General features: G+C 32.2%; 1 protein-coding gene and 1 pseudogene across 1 annotated transcript; both read left to right on the top strand.

Moving 5' to 3' along the window:
* The first annotated feature begins 7,890 nt into the window (after window positions 1-7,890).
* Window positions 7,891-9,418, top strand: LOC111313566 (scarecrow-like protein 3 pseudogene; annotated as a pseudogene).
* A 2,504-nt stretch (window positions 9,419-11,922) lies between these two features.
* Window positions 11,923-17,622, top strand: LOC111314592 (tRNA (guanine(26)-N(2))-dimethyltransferase 2-like). The gene is made up of 12 exons (XM_022916090.2): window positions 11,923-12,195; window positions 12,843-13,142; window positions 13,234-13,321; window positions 13,517-13,638; window positions 14,000-14,139; window positions 14,221-14,293; window positions 14,598-14,686; window positions 14,775-14,880; window positions 15,637-15,849; window positions 16,514-16,708; window positions 16,893-16,970; window positions 17,161-17,622. The coding sequence occupies exons 1-12, from the start codon at window positions 12,100-12,102 to the stop codon at window positions 17,401-17,403; spliced, it is 1,743 nt and encodes a 580-aa protein (XP_022771825.2). The 5' UTR covers window positions 11,923-12,099; the 3' UTR covers window positions 17,404-17,622.
* Window positions 17,623-18,669: the final 1,047 nt, after the last annotated feature.

Genomic DNA, 18,669 nt, shown 5'->3' with positions numbered 1-18,669 from the left:
GTTTCTTCATGCATTGTTTCATTCTCCGCTGGTTCAGTTCCATATTTGTCTCCCATCTTCCTCGATCCATTCTGTCCACTGCCGTTCCAAAACATTTCCTACTCTGTTGTGTAGTAGTACTAAAAGAGATGTATCCTTTTTCAACAGGTGACACGTGCATCCATGTAACATATGGAGATTGAACCTCTTATTTGTTTTCTTTATTCTCTGCTATCTCACATTTGTTGGAAAAAAACAACACTCACGTGCAGCAACCACACACAAAATAACAAGCTTAAATCAAGAATAAGAACACAAATATATTTGGTTCAGCCCAACTCAAAATGACCTACTCCAAACTTAATCTACTATCAAATAAATCTTTACAATTGTGAGACTTTTAGAATGAAAAAAGTCTCTTAAAACTCCTTACTCAAAATTTAACCCCCAAACCCAATTACACCTTTTAATAGCCTACTCACTTAGCTATTCTCTTGGTGTCTAACTCTTTGGGGTTACTAAACTAAAACCAAAACATCTTATTTATAAGGGTGAAACCCTTTATACTTTTACTAAACTCTCGATGTGAGATACAAGACAAACTTCAAACTCACTTAACTTTCGATATGGGATTCTGAGATTCAAGGCAAATCCCAACAAATCCTCCATTGACTTGAATCTCCAAACACTTCAACAGTATCTGCAAAACTAACACGCTTACCTTTCTTCTTTTCTTTCATCACAGGCATCTCAGCAACTGAGCATCCATCAAACATTAACAAATGATTGACCCTATTCCCTTGTAGAATCACACTACCATTCTTGTACACTTTTAACCAATCATTACTACAATAAAATGTGTACCCCCGAGAAGCTAACTCACCCAAAGCAATCAAATTGTAGTACAATTTGGTACATACCTTACATGACGAAGCATCCTAATAACATCATCGTGAGATCTAAGGCGAACATTCCCAATGCCTTGAATATGCACCTTTTCTTTGTTAGCAACCACAATATCTTCATACTTTTCATTCTCATTCAACTCCACAAAGCAGCTTCTATCATTGCAAACATGAATTGTAGCAGCTGAATCTAAAACCCAACTTTTATCACTTTTCAAAATCTGGGTCTCATCCACACAAGTTGTCAAAACAACATCATCATCATCAGACACGACAGTAGCAGTATCACTCTTTTTTCATCTGATTTTTTCTCATCATTCACCCTTTTGAAAGCAACCATATCCCTTCTCAGCTTCCTGCAATAATAATAACATTCTACATCACTGTAATCTCTGTCTCTTGACTTGGATTTTCATCTCGATCCATCAATCCTCTTTTGAGTCATCTCTCGATCAAAACCCTCTACAGCTAGTGTACTCCCCTCAGGTGATGAGTTCTGAGCTCCCATAAACCTTTCATTCTCACGTAACAGAGTAGTCATATCATCCAACTTCAAAGTAGACCTGCCTACCAACACAGTCTGAACTAAAGGCCTATAAGACTTGGGCAAAGATGATAGCAAAATTAAAGCCTTCTCTTCATCTTTTAACTCATCAACAGAAATCGCTAGCAATTGAGAAACTAATCTATTAAACTCATTCAGGTGATTATGGAGACTCATACCTTCTTTCATCTTCAGAGAATACAAATCTATCTTCAAATATAATCTATTAGTCAACGACTTCGAAGCATAAATACCTTCAAGCTTATCTCTCAACGATTTCGAAGCATAAATACCTTCAAGCTTATCTCACAAACTCTTTGGAGTACTCTCAGTCAACATACTGTATTTTATCTTTGGAGCTAGCGTCAATCTAATAGTACTAATAGCCTTCTTCTGAATCCTATTCCAATTAGCATCAGACATTCCCTCAGGCTTACTACTCTCTAATGCTTAATCCAAACCTTGTTGTACTAACAGATCTTGAATCGTACTTTGCCATAACATAAAATTACTCTTTCCATCAAATAACGAAATCTCAAACTTAAGCATTGACATACCAGACATACCTTCTTCAGACATCTTCAAACACTACTTTATAATCTCTTGGACCCATGAACCTTAAACCTCGAACCTCGCTCTGATACCATTTGTTGGAAAAAAATAAGACCCACGCGCAGCAACCACACACAAAATAACAAGTTCAAATCAAGAATAAGAACACAAATATATTTGGTTCAGCCCAACTCAAAATGGCCTACTCCAAACCTAATCCACTATCAAATAAATCTTTACAATTGTGAGACTTTTAGAATGAAAAAAGTCTCTTAAAACTCCTTACTCAAAACTTAACCCCCAAACCCAATTACACCCTTTAATAGCCTACTCACTTAGCTATTCTCTTGGTGTCTAACTCTCTGGGGTTACTAAACTAAAACCAAAACATCTTATTTATAAGGGTGAAACCCTTTATACTTTTACTAAACTCTCGATGTGGGATACAAGACAAACTTCAAACTCACTTAACTTTCGATATGAGATTCTGAGATTCAAGGTAAATCCCAATAACATTCTGCAGCTATGTGTCCATTGTGTGTCCAAGAATGCCACATTCATAGAAAAAGGTCGGTAGCTTTTCATATTTTACTATCCTTTTTATCTCTTTCCCCCTCCTTGAGTTCCCAGTAGCACAAACCTTCTTACGGGTTTCCTGATGTCTAATTCCACCCGAATCCTGGCAAACTTCCTCTATTCTGAATAGTTCCTATTTTGATCAAAACCTTTGTAGCTCCCTATCTTCCTCTCAATTATCTCTCCTACATTGTTGTTCATCCATTTGAGGGGAAGATCATATATCCTTATCCAGAATTGAGCTTAATTAAAAGTAATCTGATGGTTTAAAGTATCCATTGTACTCAGCAAAGATTAAAAGCTTCTTGTCAAAGGACCAAGGGGATCCATCCATCACCTGCAGCTTATCTTTCCTTAATCCAAACTTAAAAAGGAAAAGGTTGGAATCCAAAATACTAGATTGCATCTCTTTGGTGATTCTCCAGATGAGTTTGAAAGTACCGATCATGGCTTCTTTATTAAAAGGGGGATCTGTTAATAGTTTGCTCACTAACCATTTTTCCTTTTCTTCCACAGTCATAGTATCACATTTAGTTCTTATTTCAACCCGATTGTTCTCGTCCTCCATAAGCTTCAGGCTATTCTAGACTTCTTCCAGATCCTCCGCAATCGCACCACATATAGTAATCCGATCTGCAAAAACTATTAATAAAACTCTAATTACTTGAAACGACCGATCCACTCTCAGGGTTTACCATGATGAAATACTCGAAAAACCTAAGAAACTCAAAACTCAGCCGAAATTGAACTCCTTCTATAGAGCCAAGCCCTAAGGAGACTCTTACTTCTTTTTTTTTTTTTTTGAGATTTTCCTATTTTATAAGTTAAATGAATATTTTTTAATGCAATGTTTCAATATTTTGGTAATACTAGATATACACAATCGTATATAATTTAGCATTTATTATGAATTTCTTTAACTATATGATTGTAAACTTAAGAAATGAATAAATAAAATTAAATATTATAACAAATGAAAACTATTTACATGCATTGTAGAGTATTCTTAAAATTAAATTTATTATTAAATATACTAAAAATATTTTTACATTAATTTTTTATTATTTAATATATTTTAAATTAAAATTAAATTAAAACTAATTACATAATAATTAAATATTTAACGAATTAAATTAAAGTTTTTAAAAATATTATTTTAAATTTGACTCAAATCAAATTAAATTTTTTGTTTGATGAGCTGTCCAAACCATGAATAAATCTACTTAGGATCTTCAAAAGAACGATTTAGTTCGTAGCTTCAATCCCTTTGGATTTTCCACCTTGACACAATTAAACTTGGTTGTTTTTAGTCATTAGCTGCATTCCTAAATAGAAAGGTTGACCAAATTTTTTGTTTTTCTCAACACTATCCATTTGTCTTATTACGTATACAATGCATTAATTTCCATGCTTTAAGGTTAACCTTGAATTGGATCAACGATGGGACCAATAAATTGGTACACCAGCGCCCCACCATTGCACGGTTGTGACGATAACTTTGGCCACTAATGCCTGGCCTTACTTCCATGATTGTGATCTTTCAACTTAACTTTATGCAAAGAGACGATGAGAAATGGTGATGGCAGGCGGCATGTACATCAACTAATTACGACAGGTCCTTTGCATTTCAATTTTGCTAGCATTTGTTTTTATTGGAGAGTATAGAGATGAAAAGTTAATTTCAACCCCATCTTTTTACATGGAAAAAGTATAGAGTTAGAAAAAAAATGTATAAAATAATTCAAATTTTAATTCAAATGATTTACACAATTAATTTTAAAAAATGATATTAATAAATCTTATACTAAGTTGATGGAAGTGTTAGTTGATGATCGTTTCTTCTCTCTCTTACGTGGTGTTTGGTATATTATAATTATCCAAAATAGTTTTATATAAATATATAAAAATTAAAATTTTTAATAAAAAATGGAATTGTCCTATAAATATATGGTCTCATTTTTTACACGTGGATAATTTAAATTAATACCATGTGTTTCCTAAATTAATTTGTTTAACTAAATTTCACTGAATTAATTATTTTAATTTTCTTGATAATTTTACTTATGACTTTTTTTATTTTTTTAAAAAATATTAAATAGTCATAAATTAAATTAACCTAAAATATTCTAATTTGATGGGAAAAATCATGCTAATTTAATAAAAATATATAAATAACAAAATCTCCAACAAAAAAAGAAATTCTCTTATATGAATAATACACTTGTCTATATATATATGCCAAATATACTTTTTTTATCTTTCGATAGCTTCTATATCATTAATTATATTTCAAAATTCAAAACAAAAATTAAACTAAATAAATTAAAAATATTTCTTTTCTTTTTATATCAAACACTAAATGTCCATATTTAAGTTATTAATTAATTTGTCTCCTAACTATTTATAAATATTGAAAGTTTTTAGGTTTTGCCTACCATTCTATTTTTCTACTTTTTCTTTTTTTTTTTTTTAAGAAAAAAAGTATAAAATCTATTCTTTTCTTTTTCTTTCTATTTAATAATTTTGTATGTGTACAATTTTAATAATGGTGGTAAATGAATGGTGAAAAGGTAAAACTCTCACTCTATTGTAATCTTAATGTTAAAAGTTTTCCACTATTTTTTTGTTCTTTTATATAATTTCATATCTCTACTTTTTTATAGTAAAAAAAAAACAATTTACTAATTATTTTAGAAATTGAATTTAGGTATTATATTTTAAAAGAAACGAGATTTTATGTTGTTGAGATTGAGATTATTTATTTTATATTGTTTTGAAATAATGATTAGAGTAAGATGGTTTAAGACAACTTTAATGACATAGAATATTTTTACTTTAATTTAATTGATCACATCGAAATTATTTTTTAAAATTTTATATTCATAAGGATATCAATAGGTAATGTATAAGCAGGGTAGAGTATTTTCTATTCTCATTCCCAAATTTGTTTATATTATACACATACTCGTACCTATACCTAATGAGTATTTTAAATTTATTTTTATCCCCATTCTCACGAGTATTTAATATGTATGAGTAATTCTCATACCTATAACTTTTGAAAAAAAAATTAAAAACTAATTTTTTTAGTTTTTTTATTTTTATCTCGTATATTTAAGTAATTTTTTATAAATATATATTAACATATATTTTCAATAAAAATATATTAATTTTAATTAATTTAAAATAATAATTTATATTATTTAATAAAAAATATATATACTAAATATATATGATAGTACAAGTACGGGATTGGTAATATATTACTCAGCCCTATTTCCGTATCTAATAAAAATTTAAAATCATTTTATCCCCATCTTCATATCCATGATATAATACCTATCTCCATTTTCATTCAGATAAAAAATCGAACTCCCTAATAGGTGTAAAATTGACATCTTTACATGTTCAATACCAAAATATTTTTAAAACTTACAAATTTAACTCATAGCTTCTTATTATTGATTTGTTTTTGTTAATTTAAATTTTCTATTATTGTTATTATTTTTCCTTTAAGAGTGTAAGAAGTTTTTTCTTTTTTCTTATAGTTAAGCTTTAAAAACTTAAAATGTCATTTATTGAAACATCGATAATCATTTATGTTTGACAACAAAACATTTTTACTTAAATACAAAATGATCATAAAAATTTAATTAGTTGAATTATTATTATGAAAAGATGAAAATCCTATGCAAAGCACGGGTCAATAGTTGGTGATGATTTATACACGATAACTAGATTATCTCATTTGGTGACAATTTAGTGGTCATACATTATAATGATTTTAAATTATCAAAAATGATTAGATCTTTGTCTTAGAGAGTGATATAAAAAATTAAAAAAATTTTATATGTAAAATTAATAATAGTTAATATTACCCATTTAATGAATGAATTAAAAAACTTGCTTAATTTCTCTAAAATTGTAATTACTTTATATTATATTTTTTTACCTTTTAAAAATAATATTAATTGTACTGAATTTAAAAATAAATTACGTACTTCCTATTAACATTTTTTAATATTTCCTTTTTTTTAATTTTAATAGATTTAGTTTTATTTTTTAAAATTCAATTTTTAAGAAATTTATATATAAAAGTTAGTTTATTTATCAGTAAATATAATTTTTTAACTTAATAAGTTAGTTTCACCTTATTTTTAAGTAAATAAAACATTACTAATATTTTACAAATTGTCATCTTTAAACAATATTGAAACTATTAATTTATATAACTATTACAATATGGTTATTTTTTTAAGTTTTAAATAAAATAATTTTTAATTTTTAATAATATCAAAGACAATATTTTTTAATTTTTAAAAATTAATATTTGTTAATCAAATAAGATGATTCAAAATCACAAATGATAAAATCACTATAATAATAAAATCATCTATATAATTAAATTATCATGATTAATTTTTAAATAATACCAAACGTTGCGTTTTAGAATTTAGTTTATTAGAATTTGTAAAAGGGAGGTGGAGGGCACTTCAAATGGTTAAAGGTTAATGGAGACCCATTGGCAAGGCTGTCTTCTTCATGTTCTGGTGGGAAGCCAGCTGATAGACCAAAGCTTGGTGTGGGAAAGCCAACTTGTCAATCTTTTATATAGCAAATGTGAGTTAGTGAAGTTAAATGGCTAAAAAAAGTTAACAAGAAATACTATTTATTAATTAAAAGTTCAAAATATTAATTGACCAAGTAAAAATTGATTTGTCTTTGATTCTTTGTTTTGAAGTCACAAAGCCATAGTGGTAAATTCCAAAATTTATGAAAAATCTAATCAATGGTGGGTGCAAAACCTAGCTTATTCATTGCATTTTTCGTGTAATCCATTTGCATTTCGTTAATTTTAATTCGAGTACCGACAAATAAGAACCTTGTTCATTAGTATGGAAGCTTAAAGCCAAAAGCTAAAAAACAAATTCTCTTTGTTCACCAACTTTGATGGTTAATTAGATTTTAAAATAAAAATAAGCAACATTTAATTAGTCTTATTTTTCAAATTAATGCGCGAGATGATGTTGACATTATATATGAAAAAATGGTTATAGTAATAAAGTTTTTCCTGTTAATAACTTTAATTTATGTTATAAATAATCATATAATTTATTGATAAAATATTATATTTTTAATTTTAATGATTCAAATTTAAATTTTAATAAATTAAGTAAAAAAAAAAAAAATTGGGTCTCTGCTGCTTTGATAGGAGTGAGTCAACTTATTTGAATCCAATTTCCTTTAGTTTAACTACAAATAATCAAATCTTTCATGAAAGACAATGCTCAAAAACATTTCCTTTACTTGTATCTTTTATATGGATCAATAGAACTAGCCGTCATTCTCACCTGCTCCTCAAAGATGATTCTCTTATAAGTCTGATAGCATCTTCATCATAAACTTACATTAACTTCAGCAAAAATCAGAAACTTTTGTCATAGACCGAGATGAGCACTTCTTTCCCATCTCGAAAGCCCGAGGTGACCTTGTCCCTTACATTGTCACCTGGTCCAACTCCACTTGAGGCCTTAAAGCCCGAAGAAAGAGGGATCCGTCTTATCCAACTCCTCCTAACATGTGCCAAGCATACCTCCTCCGGTAACCTACATCGTGCCGATGAGTGTCTCCGACAAATATCGCTGCTTGCCTCGGTGTCTGGTGACTCCATGCAACGCCTTTCAGCACGGTTTGCGTCTGCCCTTGCCATCCGCCTTGTCAAGCGTTGGCCTGGCCTACATAAGGCGTTGAGCTACACTCAATTGCCAAAACAAGAGTTGGATCAAGCTAAGCCCCTCTTCGGACGAGCCTTTCCTTACCTTGGGTTCTCTTATGCCATCATAGCCCGAACATTGGTAAAGGCCATGATGGGGGAGAGAGTGATCCATCTTGTGGACTTAGGCTCCGGCGATGGAAACCTGTGGATCCCCCTCCTTCGGAGCTTTTCGTGCTCGCCGGGTGGACCTCCCAATGTGAAGGTCACCTGTCTGAATGCCAACAAGACTGTTCTAGAGAAGCTAGGCCCAGTGCTTGTAAAAGAGGCAGAAGCACTAGGCATGCCTTTTCAATTTAACCCTCTAAATGTTAGTTTGAGAGAGCTAACGTTAGATATGCTGATGATCAGATCAGGAGAAGCACTGGCTTTCATATCAATCTTAAGCCTCCATACCCTATTAGCAGAGGATGATAGAGTAGATGCACATTTCGGCCACAACAAGATCAATGGCATAAAAGATTCCAAGCAAATGTTCATGTTTTTATCGATGATTCGGTCAGTATCACCCAAACTTTTGCTTCTAGTCGAAAAAGAAGCCGATCATAATTTAAACAGATTAGTGGATCGATTCGTAGAGGGATTGCATTACTACAGTGCGGTGTTTGATTCCATTGATGCTACACTTGGGGCAATGTCAAGTGGAGAAAGACATGTGTTGGAAGAAATGTTTGGGAAAGAAATCGAAAACATTGTGGCATGTGAGGGGCTTGAGCGACAAGAGAGGCATGAGAGGTATGGGAGATGGATGATTAGATTTGGGCAAGCTGGGTTCAAGCCTGTTAGAATTTGGTATGATTACATGGAAGATGCCAAGCAAATGGTGGAAGCCAGTGGTAGACATGGTTACAAAATTGTCAATGAAAAGGCAAGCTTGATGATTTGTTGGCATGATAGACCATTATACGCGGTATCTGCATGGACTTGTTAAAGGGTATAGGTCACATAGATTAGGTAATTTCTACATGGTATGTGAATTATATTTAAGTAATTTAGTGTTGGTCCAAAAGAAAAGACAAATTTTCCTGTCTACATGAATTTTGTAATTTGCAAACTTTTATTTGCTAAATACTTAATTAATCAAAGATACCAAAGATGTTGGATTGTTGCTCGTAGAAGATTCTAAGTACTAACCTCTAACCTGGCCACACAAACTTTTTCCCCCCAATAAAAATAATAATTTTTTTTCAAAACTAATCATTCTAAAAACGATAAAAAGCTAGTTTATAAAAGCATTTTGATTACAGGAATCAAATAAATTGTCATTAGTGTTTCAAAAAAACAAAAATTTTGTAGAGTTATTTATATTAAAAGGAATATGTTGCTCTAAATGTCAATCGAACGATCTGATTACTTAAAAATAATAAAAAAGTAATAAATAAATAAAATATTTATTTTTGTGAATAATTAAAAAAAATAGATGGAACCAAAGGAAAAAAAAACAAATCCAATGAAAAAGTCTATTTCACTTGAAAATAAATAACTTTATTTTTATATATCTCTTACGAATAATTTTTATTTCCCTTCAAAAAATAGATAAAATGATATGGTACAAAGTGGTCTGCTTGATGCAGGATTTCAGTTTGACAGCAGCTTTTCTACATATTTGGCAGTTTAGTGTTTGAGGGATGATTGGAGTCTGTCGAAGTTTGGATCTTAGCATCTTATTATGGTAATGAAAACAAAAGGGAGATTGGAGGAAGCTATATCAGATCTTTGATCAACTGACATTAAGCAAAAAAAGGGAATAAGGCAGGTGTGGAAATTTAGGCAGGCGATCAAACCCTTAGAGCAAGTTAAAAGAAGCTGAAGTATACTCTGAATTATTCTTTCTGCTAAATTTAAAGATAATATAGGCTGCTGAGAATTCATCAGCACCAATCCTGCAATTCTCTTATCCCAGCTTTGAATAGGGCAAGTCCTTGGGGCCAGGGAACTCTGGGCCTCATGAAATCCCATGCCTTGGTAATGCATGTAAAGTGCCTTTGAGCCAAAAACTCACCCAATGAATGATTGGTTCCACCTAGTGTGTTTTAATTTCTACAAATGAGTCAAAATGATATAACTTCTACTGGGAGCTCTGAGCATGGAGGAAAGTCCTTGAAACACTTAATGTGAAAGTATTGCTAAGTTGGAAAGAATCTCATTTTGCCGATTTGTTCACTAATAATCTTTAAAATATGTAATCTCTGTTGACATAAAAAGTCAGTGATTCGAATTTTTTGTGCCAAAATTTCCATCAGTACTTGTTCCTTTGTTAGACTTTCAGATATTGGGCTTTGGCAACTTATTCTATGGTATCAGATTTTATATTGGCCTCAACTTCATCTCCAACCCCCCACCAACTTCATTAACTACAACGTTTGGTAAGTTTTAACATGCTTTTCTATTGACGTGTTCATGGATTTTCATCAGGACTAGAAATATTTATAAGATTGCTGATTAAATCCATTTTGACATGTTTTAGATTTGGTTTTCTTTGCATTGCCATTGCATGAGTAGAAATTTTTTTAGTATATAAAAGTTGTAATTTGAAAATAAAAGAAGTAGTTGCAAATGTTGTGATTTGAACTTTATACTTGTTGACTGTTTTCTTTTAAAGATAAATGCATAAGTGGAATTTATACATGCTGTGGTGTTAGTTTGTTTTTGTAGATGAATTTAGCAGTGAATCTTCAAGTTTTTTGTCTCATATGCAGGGAATTGAGCCTATATCTGATGATCTTGGGATTAACAATATTAATGCTCTCATGTTTGATGATGCTAAATGATATGTCCCCCTTAGTCATATCTGACCTGTTTCACCAATATTGGTCAGTTTTGAAGAAATTGGAAAGCATGAATTTTGATTGTTTGAGAAAAAGGTAGTATATGTACTTCTGTTAATGTCATTATGCACAGATTGTATAGGCGCGGGAGTCTATGCTCAAAAGGGCTGTAAATTCTAGCAGTGTAGCCTGCAATTGTCACATAAGTCAAGGGCATGATCCATACTCCTTTGATCTACAAAACCTTTGATTAGAAGAAAATTTCTCACTTTTTGACATAGCTAATTAGGTTACATGAAAGTGGAATTTTTTTAAGAAGAAGATGTAAAAAAAAGTTTTCAGTCAAAGATAAGTTAACTAAATTTGAATTTAATTTTTTGAAGAAATATTTTGAAATTATGGATAATTGACAATCAAATAAGTTTTATTCATGAATTGCCCATCACTAAAATGTTTCTATGTAAATCAGCTCCCATGATACATTTTTCAACCCTTTTTTTTTAAAATGGTTTGTTTAAATGATAAAATAAATATATTTCTTTGTTTTCAATAAAAAAAAAAAAAAAAAACTAGTTAGAGATGAGGCAGCAAAAGCATAATTTTTGTTTTATTAAAAAGATTACATGGCTCACGTTAGCAGGAAACTATAAAGGAATTCTAACGTGCACTAAGAAACTAGGGTTTAAGAAAAGCCTTAAAAAAGGGCAAAAACTCACCAGATTGATTAAAATTTAAAACAAAAGGATAAATAAAATAAAAATAGGGTTTCCACTGTATATTCAAAGCATACAGTATATAATCAGGATCCCTAGTTTTCATTTATTTGCTGCTTTCACAAATCTTAAACATCAAAACAGATTGCAAACACCAACAAAAGTTACCAAACATAGAAAAAAAATTCTCTCCTGTTCAAATCTTCTCTTCAAATAAAGGCAAAACCAATAAGAGAAGGGAAATATAAAAGGAACCCAGAATTTGTTATTGCATGAAAAAGGAGAAACAATGTCAATGGATCTCAATGATTACACTATCATCAAGGAAGGAGAAGCTGAGATTCTTATGCATGCTAAAAATGAAGTCTTTTACAACAAAACCCAGGTTCCAAGTTTGCTTTTTTTTTTGGTTGAATTCATTGTCAGAAATTTGATGGGTTTTCAGTTTTATTTGATAGATAGCTTTTAGTTTATTGAAAAGTTCTGTTTCTTGTGATGAGTTGGGTGTTTTAAGAGAAACTAATTATTGATTTCGTATGAAAAATGGTAAATTTTGCTTAATTGGTTGAACTTAGGGGCGATAAAAATTGTGATTGAATTAATGGTTTTTGTGGTTAGTTTTTTTTTTTTTTTTTAATGTTTTAGCTTTAGTTAATTGGAATTAATTGGAAGCTTTTGGTTTGATTAAGAAGTTTAATATTTTTGATGATTTATTGGAAAGACCCTGCTTTTTTTTTTTTTTTTGGGGGGGGGGGGGGGGGTGTTCTTCTAAGTTAAGCTATGTCTGAAAAATTTTAACATTTTGGTCAGTAATTGGAAATAATCGTCCGGTGATTGGCTGCTAAGAAAGAATGGGAAATGAAAGGAAGTGAAAATTTTCTCTTTGTATTGCATTCACTGAAAACCTGTATACTCTATTTGTAGATGCTTTGAGTAGGATGTTACTTCCTCTGCAGCGTAATTGTAGTGTTAGTTGTTTTCTTGGTTGTTATTCACTAGTAGAGGATCCTAATTGTTTGCTATGATAATCAGGTTAACAACAGAGACATGTCCATTGCTGTCCTGAGGACATTCATATCAAGACGAAAGCAGGAACATGAGGCATTGTTGTCTAAAAGAAACAAACCAGCACCAAAGGTGCCTGAGAAGAGAGGTTTTATATCTGATGTAGAAGATAAACATAATGAGTCTGATATGAATAATGAAAAATCAAATGAAGAATGTGAAGGGCCTGAAGAGAAATCTCAAGAAGAACCATGTTCTACCTCAGAAGAACAAGTTAAGACGGAGGGAAAAGTTCGATGGGAGCTCAAACCACCAAGAGTTCTTGAGGTTTTCTGCAGTCTTCTATTTTTCAGATATCATTTATACCCTGAGTGCTAGTCATGTCATTTTCTGAGTTCCTTTTCTGGTAATTTTATAGGCCTTGTCAGCATCTGGGTTAAGGGCTCTGAGATATGCCCGGGAAGTAGAAGGGATTGGTCAAGTTGTTGCCTTAGACAATGACAAAGGTATGGTAGATGTATAGATGTTCTGGATGTTAAATATGTGTTATTTGAGGGATCATTTTGGAACAAGGGAAGACCTGTAGTTTCTTCCTCTCTGGCTTTCTGGTTCCTGTAGATATTCATTCTATAAACAAATTGATTTTACCTATATCGTTGACTTGCTGCTTATATTTACCAATACCTCATGTCTATGTGCAGGGGCAGTTGAAGCTTGCCAGAGAAACATAAAGTTCAATGGTTCTGTAGCATGTTCAAAAGTGGAGTCACATCTTGCTGATGCTCGTGTATACATGCTTACCCACCCAAAAGAATTTGACGTGGTAGGCATCTGCTATTTTATATTTAATTTAACAACTTGACATGAAATTTTGATATGCACGTATTCGTAACTGCTGCAAAAGAACTTGATCTGATGTGCATTGCTAGTTAATATTTTAAATCAAACTTTGTAGAAAATTTTCATCTTCTATGGAAATAGTTCTTATTATGCGTTTATTTTATGTTAAATCTACATTATACTTAGTAAAAGAAAAGTGTATTAATCAATTGGGAATTTATAGTTGTTTTCTGTTATTTGTTATCCCCATTTCAGAATTAATGGGGCAACTTTTATTGTTTCTGGATCACAATATTCAAGAGGCAGCCGTGCTTATGCTCTTTATTGCTAAATTTGTGTTTCAGGTTGATCTTGATCCTTATGGTTCACCTTCTGTGTTCCTGGACTCTGCAGTTCAATCTGTTGTTGATGGAGGCATGCTGATGTGTACTGCAACCGATTTGGCAGTTTTGTGTGGGGGTAATGGGGAGGTTTGCTATTCCAAGTAAGATTGTACTGCCTTTACCTTCATATTAACTATGGTTTTGAATATGTCAGATCATCTTATAACTGATGGTGGTAACAGATATGGATCATACCCTTTGAGAGGGAAATATTGCCACGAAATGGCTTTGAGAATCCTCCTAGCCTGCATTGAGGTAGTTTCATGTCCGTCAGAAAGCATGTTCTTTTATTTTGATACACATTATATGGAATCCAAATCTTGCTCTGGTGCAAAAGGAACGTGGCATCTTGGACTCCTTTATTCTTTCACTAGCAAAACTTCCAATTAATAAAGGACATTGGAAAAGATGACTGTAACTATATGTTGTAACCATGTTGTCTTAGAAATGCATTCTCTTAAACCATATGTTTTCTTACAGAAAGCTTTCTTTTAGAATTGAATTCAAATAAAACTCTTCTTATGTGGCATAATTGGTATTTCTTCTTTCTTGAATACAGAGTCATGCGAACCGCTACAAGCGTTATATTTTTCCTGTGCTAGCTGTCCAGATGGACTTTTATGCCCGTGTTTTTGTTCGTGTATACTCGTAGGTGACCTATTTGTTTTAATTTAGTTTATTGAAGTAAATGTTACTCTCATATAATGATGACAGAAGGGTGATTAATTCAATGCAGTTCAGCAAGTGCAATGAAGAATACTCCCCTTAAGCTCTCCTACGTCTATCAGTGCACTGGTTGTGATTCTTTTCATCTACAGCCTATTGGGAGAACTGTTTCTAAGGTCTGCTTCCTGATTTATCATGCCATTGAAGCTTGTTATTTGTTATTAACATGCACATAGCTTACACCTGTTTTGCTTTTACTTAGTGGACATAATTTAGGTGTACATCTAAACTCCTTATATGAACATTCCGATGTCTGAGCGTTCAATTGCTTAGTGTCGCTATTGGTGACATGTTCATGCCACTAGTAGGTTTTATAAGAGTTTGGATGATTTAAGAACTCTTCTTCTGATATCTGACAGCAGACTGCTCGCAGTTTTGTTTGTACCTGTGTTTCTTGCTATGGTTTATAACCTTTTATATGATTATTATGTTTACTGATGGTGATCTGATGTAGTTGTATAAGAGTTTCTTTATAAATACTCTCATATGCTTATTTATCCTTACCCCTGGTTGCTTGTTTCCAATATTTTTCTTGTGGATGGAGCCTTGACAAATGATGCCAATTTTTGCATGATTAATAATGGAGCAGTAAAGGCAACTTATTTTAGATAAAGATATTTGGTGTCTTTTCCATCTTATTAATGGAAGTCCCTTCTTTTATTCTTGGAGAGTATAATTTCAATGTTTAGACATAATTAATTTATTATATTGCACAATGAGTGTAATGGTGTTTGAATATGTACCAAATGTTTATATTGTATTTTTTGTCAGTGACATCTTTGTGATTTGTAGGTCAAAGACTATTATTCTTGAAGTAACTTAATTTTGAATTACACAATATTTTGATATTGCATCCACCTTTCTATGTCCAGAATACCAGTGTTAGGTATCTCCCGGGATTTGCACCTGTTGTCCCTCAAGAGTGTAGTGATTGTGGGAAGAAATTTAACATGGGTGGGCCTATATGGTCTGCTCCCATCCATGACCAAGAGTGGGTAACTGCCATACTAGCAGATGTAAAATCAATGAAGGATCATTATCCTGCCTATGATCGCATCTCTGCTGTATTGACTACAATTTCAGAGGTATATGTCTTTTTTTCCTTAATACTTTATTTTGGGTGTTCCTTTCTCACATTAGAACATAGTTCCTGTCAGGATTTATTTCACTAACTGTGAGCCACCCATTTCTTATGCTGATACTAAAGCATAAATGAAGGCTCAATATGACTGCATTTTAACTCAAATATTTTGAATTTGAAAGTGTAAGGTACAATCTTTCATAGAAACATGCCATTAGATATAAGGTGGTGTGTGTATATATAAATAGATATATATATATATATATATTTATATATATGACTAAGGGTTTAGCATTGCTGTTGAGGTTGGAAAAAGTGCGTTTAGAAAGTGTGGTTAAAAATTTTAAGCATTTAGTATTGATGTGAAAAAGTGATGAGTAATTGAAATTTCTAAAAAATATGCATAAAATAAAAAAATATAAAAATATAGGGTAATGTAGTGATTTTTTATCCCAAAAATATTTTTTCACTGCAAAATCAGGCTTTTAAACTGAAACGTCATTTTTTTTTTGTTGTTTAGCATTGAGGTTGGGTCAAAAGTAGTTTTTGAATGCAAAAATTACTCTCAACAGTGATGCTAAACTAGGCCTAAATCTATTAAAAGAACAGAGTTGTACTCTAAAATAGAGTTCTGATGTTCTTTACCCAATTTGTAAATTCTTTTGCAGGAATTGCCTGATGTTCCTCTCTTTTTGAGTCTGCATAACCTCTGTGCCACTCTAAAATGCACTTCCCCATCTGCAGTTATTTTCCGCTCTGCTGTGATCAATGCAGGATATCGAATTTCTGGTACTCATGTGAATCCATTGGGACTAAAATCAGATGCTCCCATGGATGTCATTTGGGACATAATGCGCTGCTGGGTAAGGGCTTCTTTTGTATTGTTTCTCCATATCCTTCATTTTGTGTTGGCATGCACTCTGAATAGAGTTCAACCAAGTAAACCTGATTAAATAATTGGAGTTTCAACTCTTCAACATCCCATGCACTAATTTGGTCAAGACATGTCCAAGGAAATGGTTTCATAAGTTTTTGTTTTCTCTATAGGTTAAAAATCATCCAGTGAAAGCTCAACCTGCTGATCAGCCAGGAAGTGTGATCATTGCCAAAGAACCAGTTCTTCAAGTATGTTTTCCTTGCTGCGTTCTTTAGTTCATACTGATCCGACTTTGCATCCCCAATCCTCTCTGTCCTTGTTTCGTGTTCCACATGTGAACAGATGCATTCTCCAACATAAATATGCTCATGTACGAGTTCAGATTGGAGGTGGGAAAAGTTCTTTTAACACTCACCAACCCCCACTTTTTTTGGGCAGGCAAATTTTGCTCGAGCTGTTGCATCCCTGAGCAAGTCACAAGCGAAGAAGGTTGCTCGTTTCCTTCCAAATCCTGAAAGGCACTGGGGTCCAAAGCTTAGGGCAGGTCGCCAAATCACCAGCAAGCACATATCTCTTTTGGGTGAAGAGGCTGTAAATGGATGTCTCAACCATCAAGAGAGTGAAAGTGATGCCAAACGTCAAAAGACTGAAAAGACTGAGGATGCTTCCGCAATATTCTAGATTATCTAGTCAAGCCAAGCTGGCATAAATCTTATTTTACAGCCTCATCACCTAAAATTTGTCAATAGTTTTTCAGAGAGGTTGGAAATCATTGTTGTGTGACCATAATCAATATTGCAATTGCAGTTTCTGTTTGAATATTATTTAAATCTTGAAAGCAATTTATTGCAGTTTTGTGGTCATGTAAATCTAATATAAGATTTTGTTTATTTGATCTTAGTATAATTTGTTGCGTTGCTATTAAAATTTAGATGCTTAGCAACTTGTTCCACTCTGCGGACAGATTTTTTATAGCTAGCAACTCGGGTTCTGTGCTAGGCAAATTATATTTTTCCTATTTTGCATAGACCAACCTAAACTTCTGCATTGAAATAGAGTCCTGAAGTTTATAGTTCTACTTCCACAACGGTGATTTTTCCTCTCTGGTTGGTTCCCCATTAGTAGAAAGTAAATAAAAAGTCATGCAATTAGAGTATCAAACATTTTCATGGCATTTTCATGTCCCATGCTACAAAGTACAAACAAAATACATAGTACTAAATCAAAGAAAAAGAAACACAAAATAAATCATTTTCTGATGCTTAATAATTGCACTGATAAAATGAGCAATTTTTACCAAAGAAATGTCAATTGAGTTCCAGGCCAAATCCAGAATGCTTACTTGAATTATTGTCCCTGCACATGAATTTGGCTACTAGCCTGTAGTATACGATCTAGTCGTTTGACTTCAGTATCAGCAATTCCACTTTATGATAACGATACAGTCAAGCTGTATGAACAGTTGTTAGAATGTTACTCTTAATTTCAATGTTAAGATTCAAACCTTGACAATTTTAGATAAAAAAATAAACCTTATATATATTTGTTTGACATTACGCGTTTAGCCTAGTGGTTAGGTACTTAATAAGAGGTGAAGATTTTTGTAGGTTTGCAATTCAACCATTTACGTCTGAAACCGGACCAACCAACTAGGGAGTAAAAAGCTAAAGAATGCTCATTTACTTTGTATCTGCTTCAATCCACATATCTCCTCGAGGTTTGTTCTCAAAAGAGGGGAAAAAAGCATTTTAGTTGGCAACTCTTAGCTCTCCATTGGCACAAGATCTATGAGTTGTTTGTTAGCTTTTCAAAGTTGAGCAAAAGCCAACATCAAGCTGGAATGACAGCTGATTGTAAGCTGCAATCACACAATTTGCAAAAATATTTGCTGACAGCAAAGTATTTCTATAAAGAAATTTCCACAAGAGCAATGAGCAATGAGGCAAA

Source organism: Durio zibethinus, chromosome 23 (assembly GCF_047325235.1).
Source record: "Durio zibethinus cultivar Kanyao isolate XHJ-2024 chromosome 23, ASM4732523v1, whole genome shotgun sequence".
NCBI classification, from domain to species: Eukaryota; Viridiplantae; Streptophyta; class Magnoliopsida; order Malvales; family Malvaceae; genus Durio; species Durio zibethinus.
Note: the sequence above shows the minus strand (reverse complement) of the source record. Positions and strands in the feature narration are given on the sequence as shown.

What these genes read in the sequence shown, in the direction of transcription:
- LOC111314592 (XM_022916090.2), top strand. Translation starts at nt 12,100, where the DNA reads ATGTCAATGGATCTCAATGATTACACTATCATCAAGGAAGGAGAAGCT. An exon ending in GTTTTTGTTCGTGTATACTC is followed by an intron (nt 14,687 to 14,774) that starts GTAGGTGACCTA and finishes AATTCAATGCAG; the next exon opens with TTCAGCAAGTGCAATGAAGA. An exon ending in GGGACATAATGCGCTGCTGG is followed by an intron (nt 16,709 to 16,892) that starts GTAAGGGCTTCT and finishes TTTTCTCTATAG; the next exon opens with GTTAAAAATCATCCAGTGAA.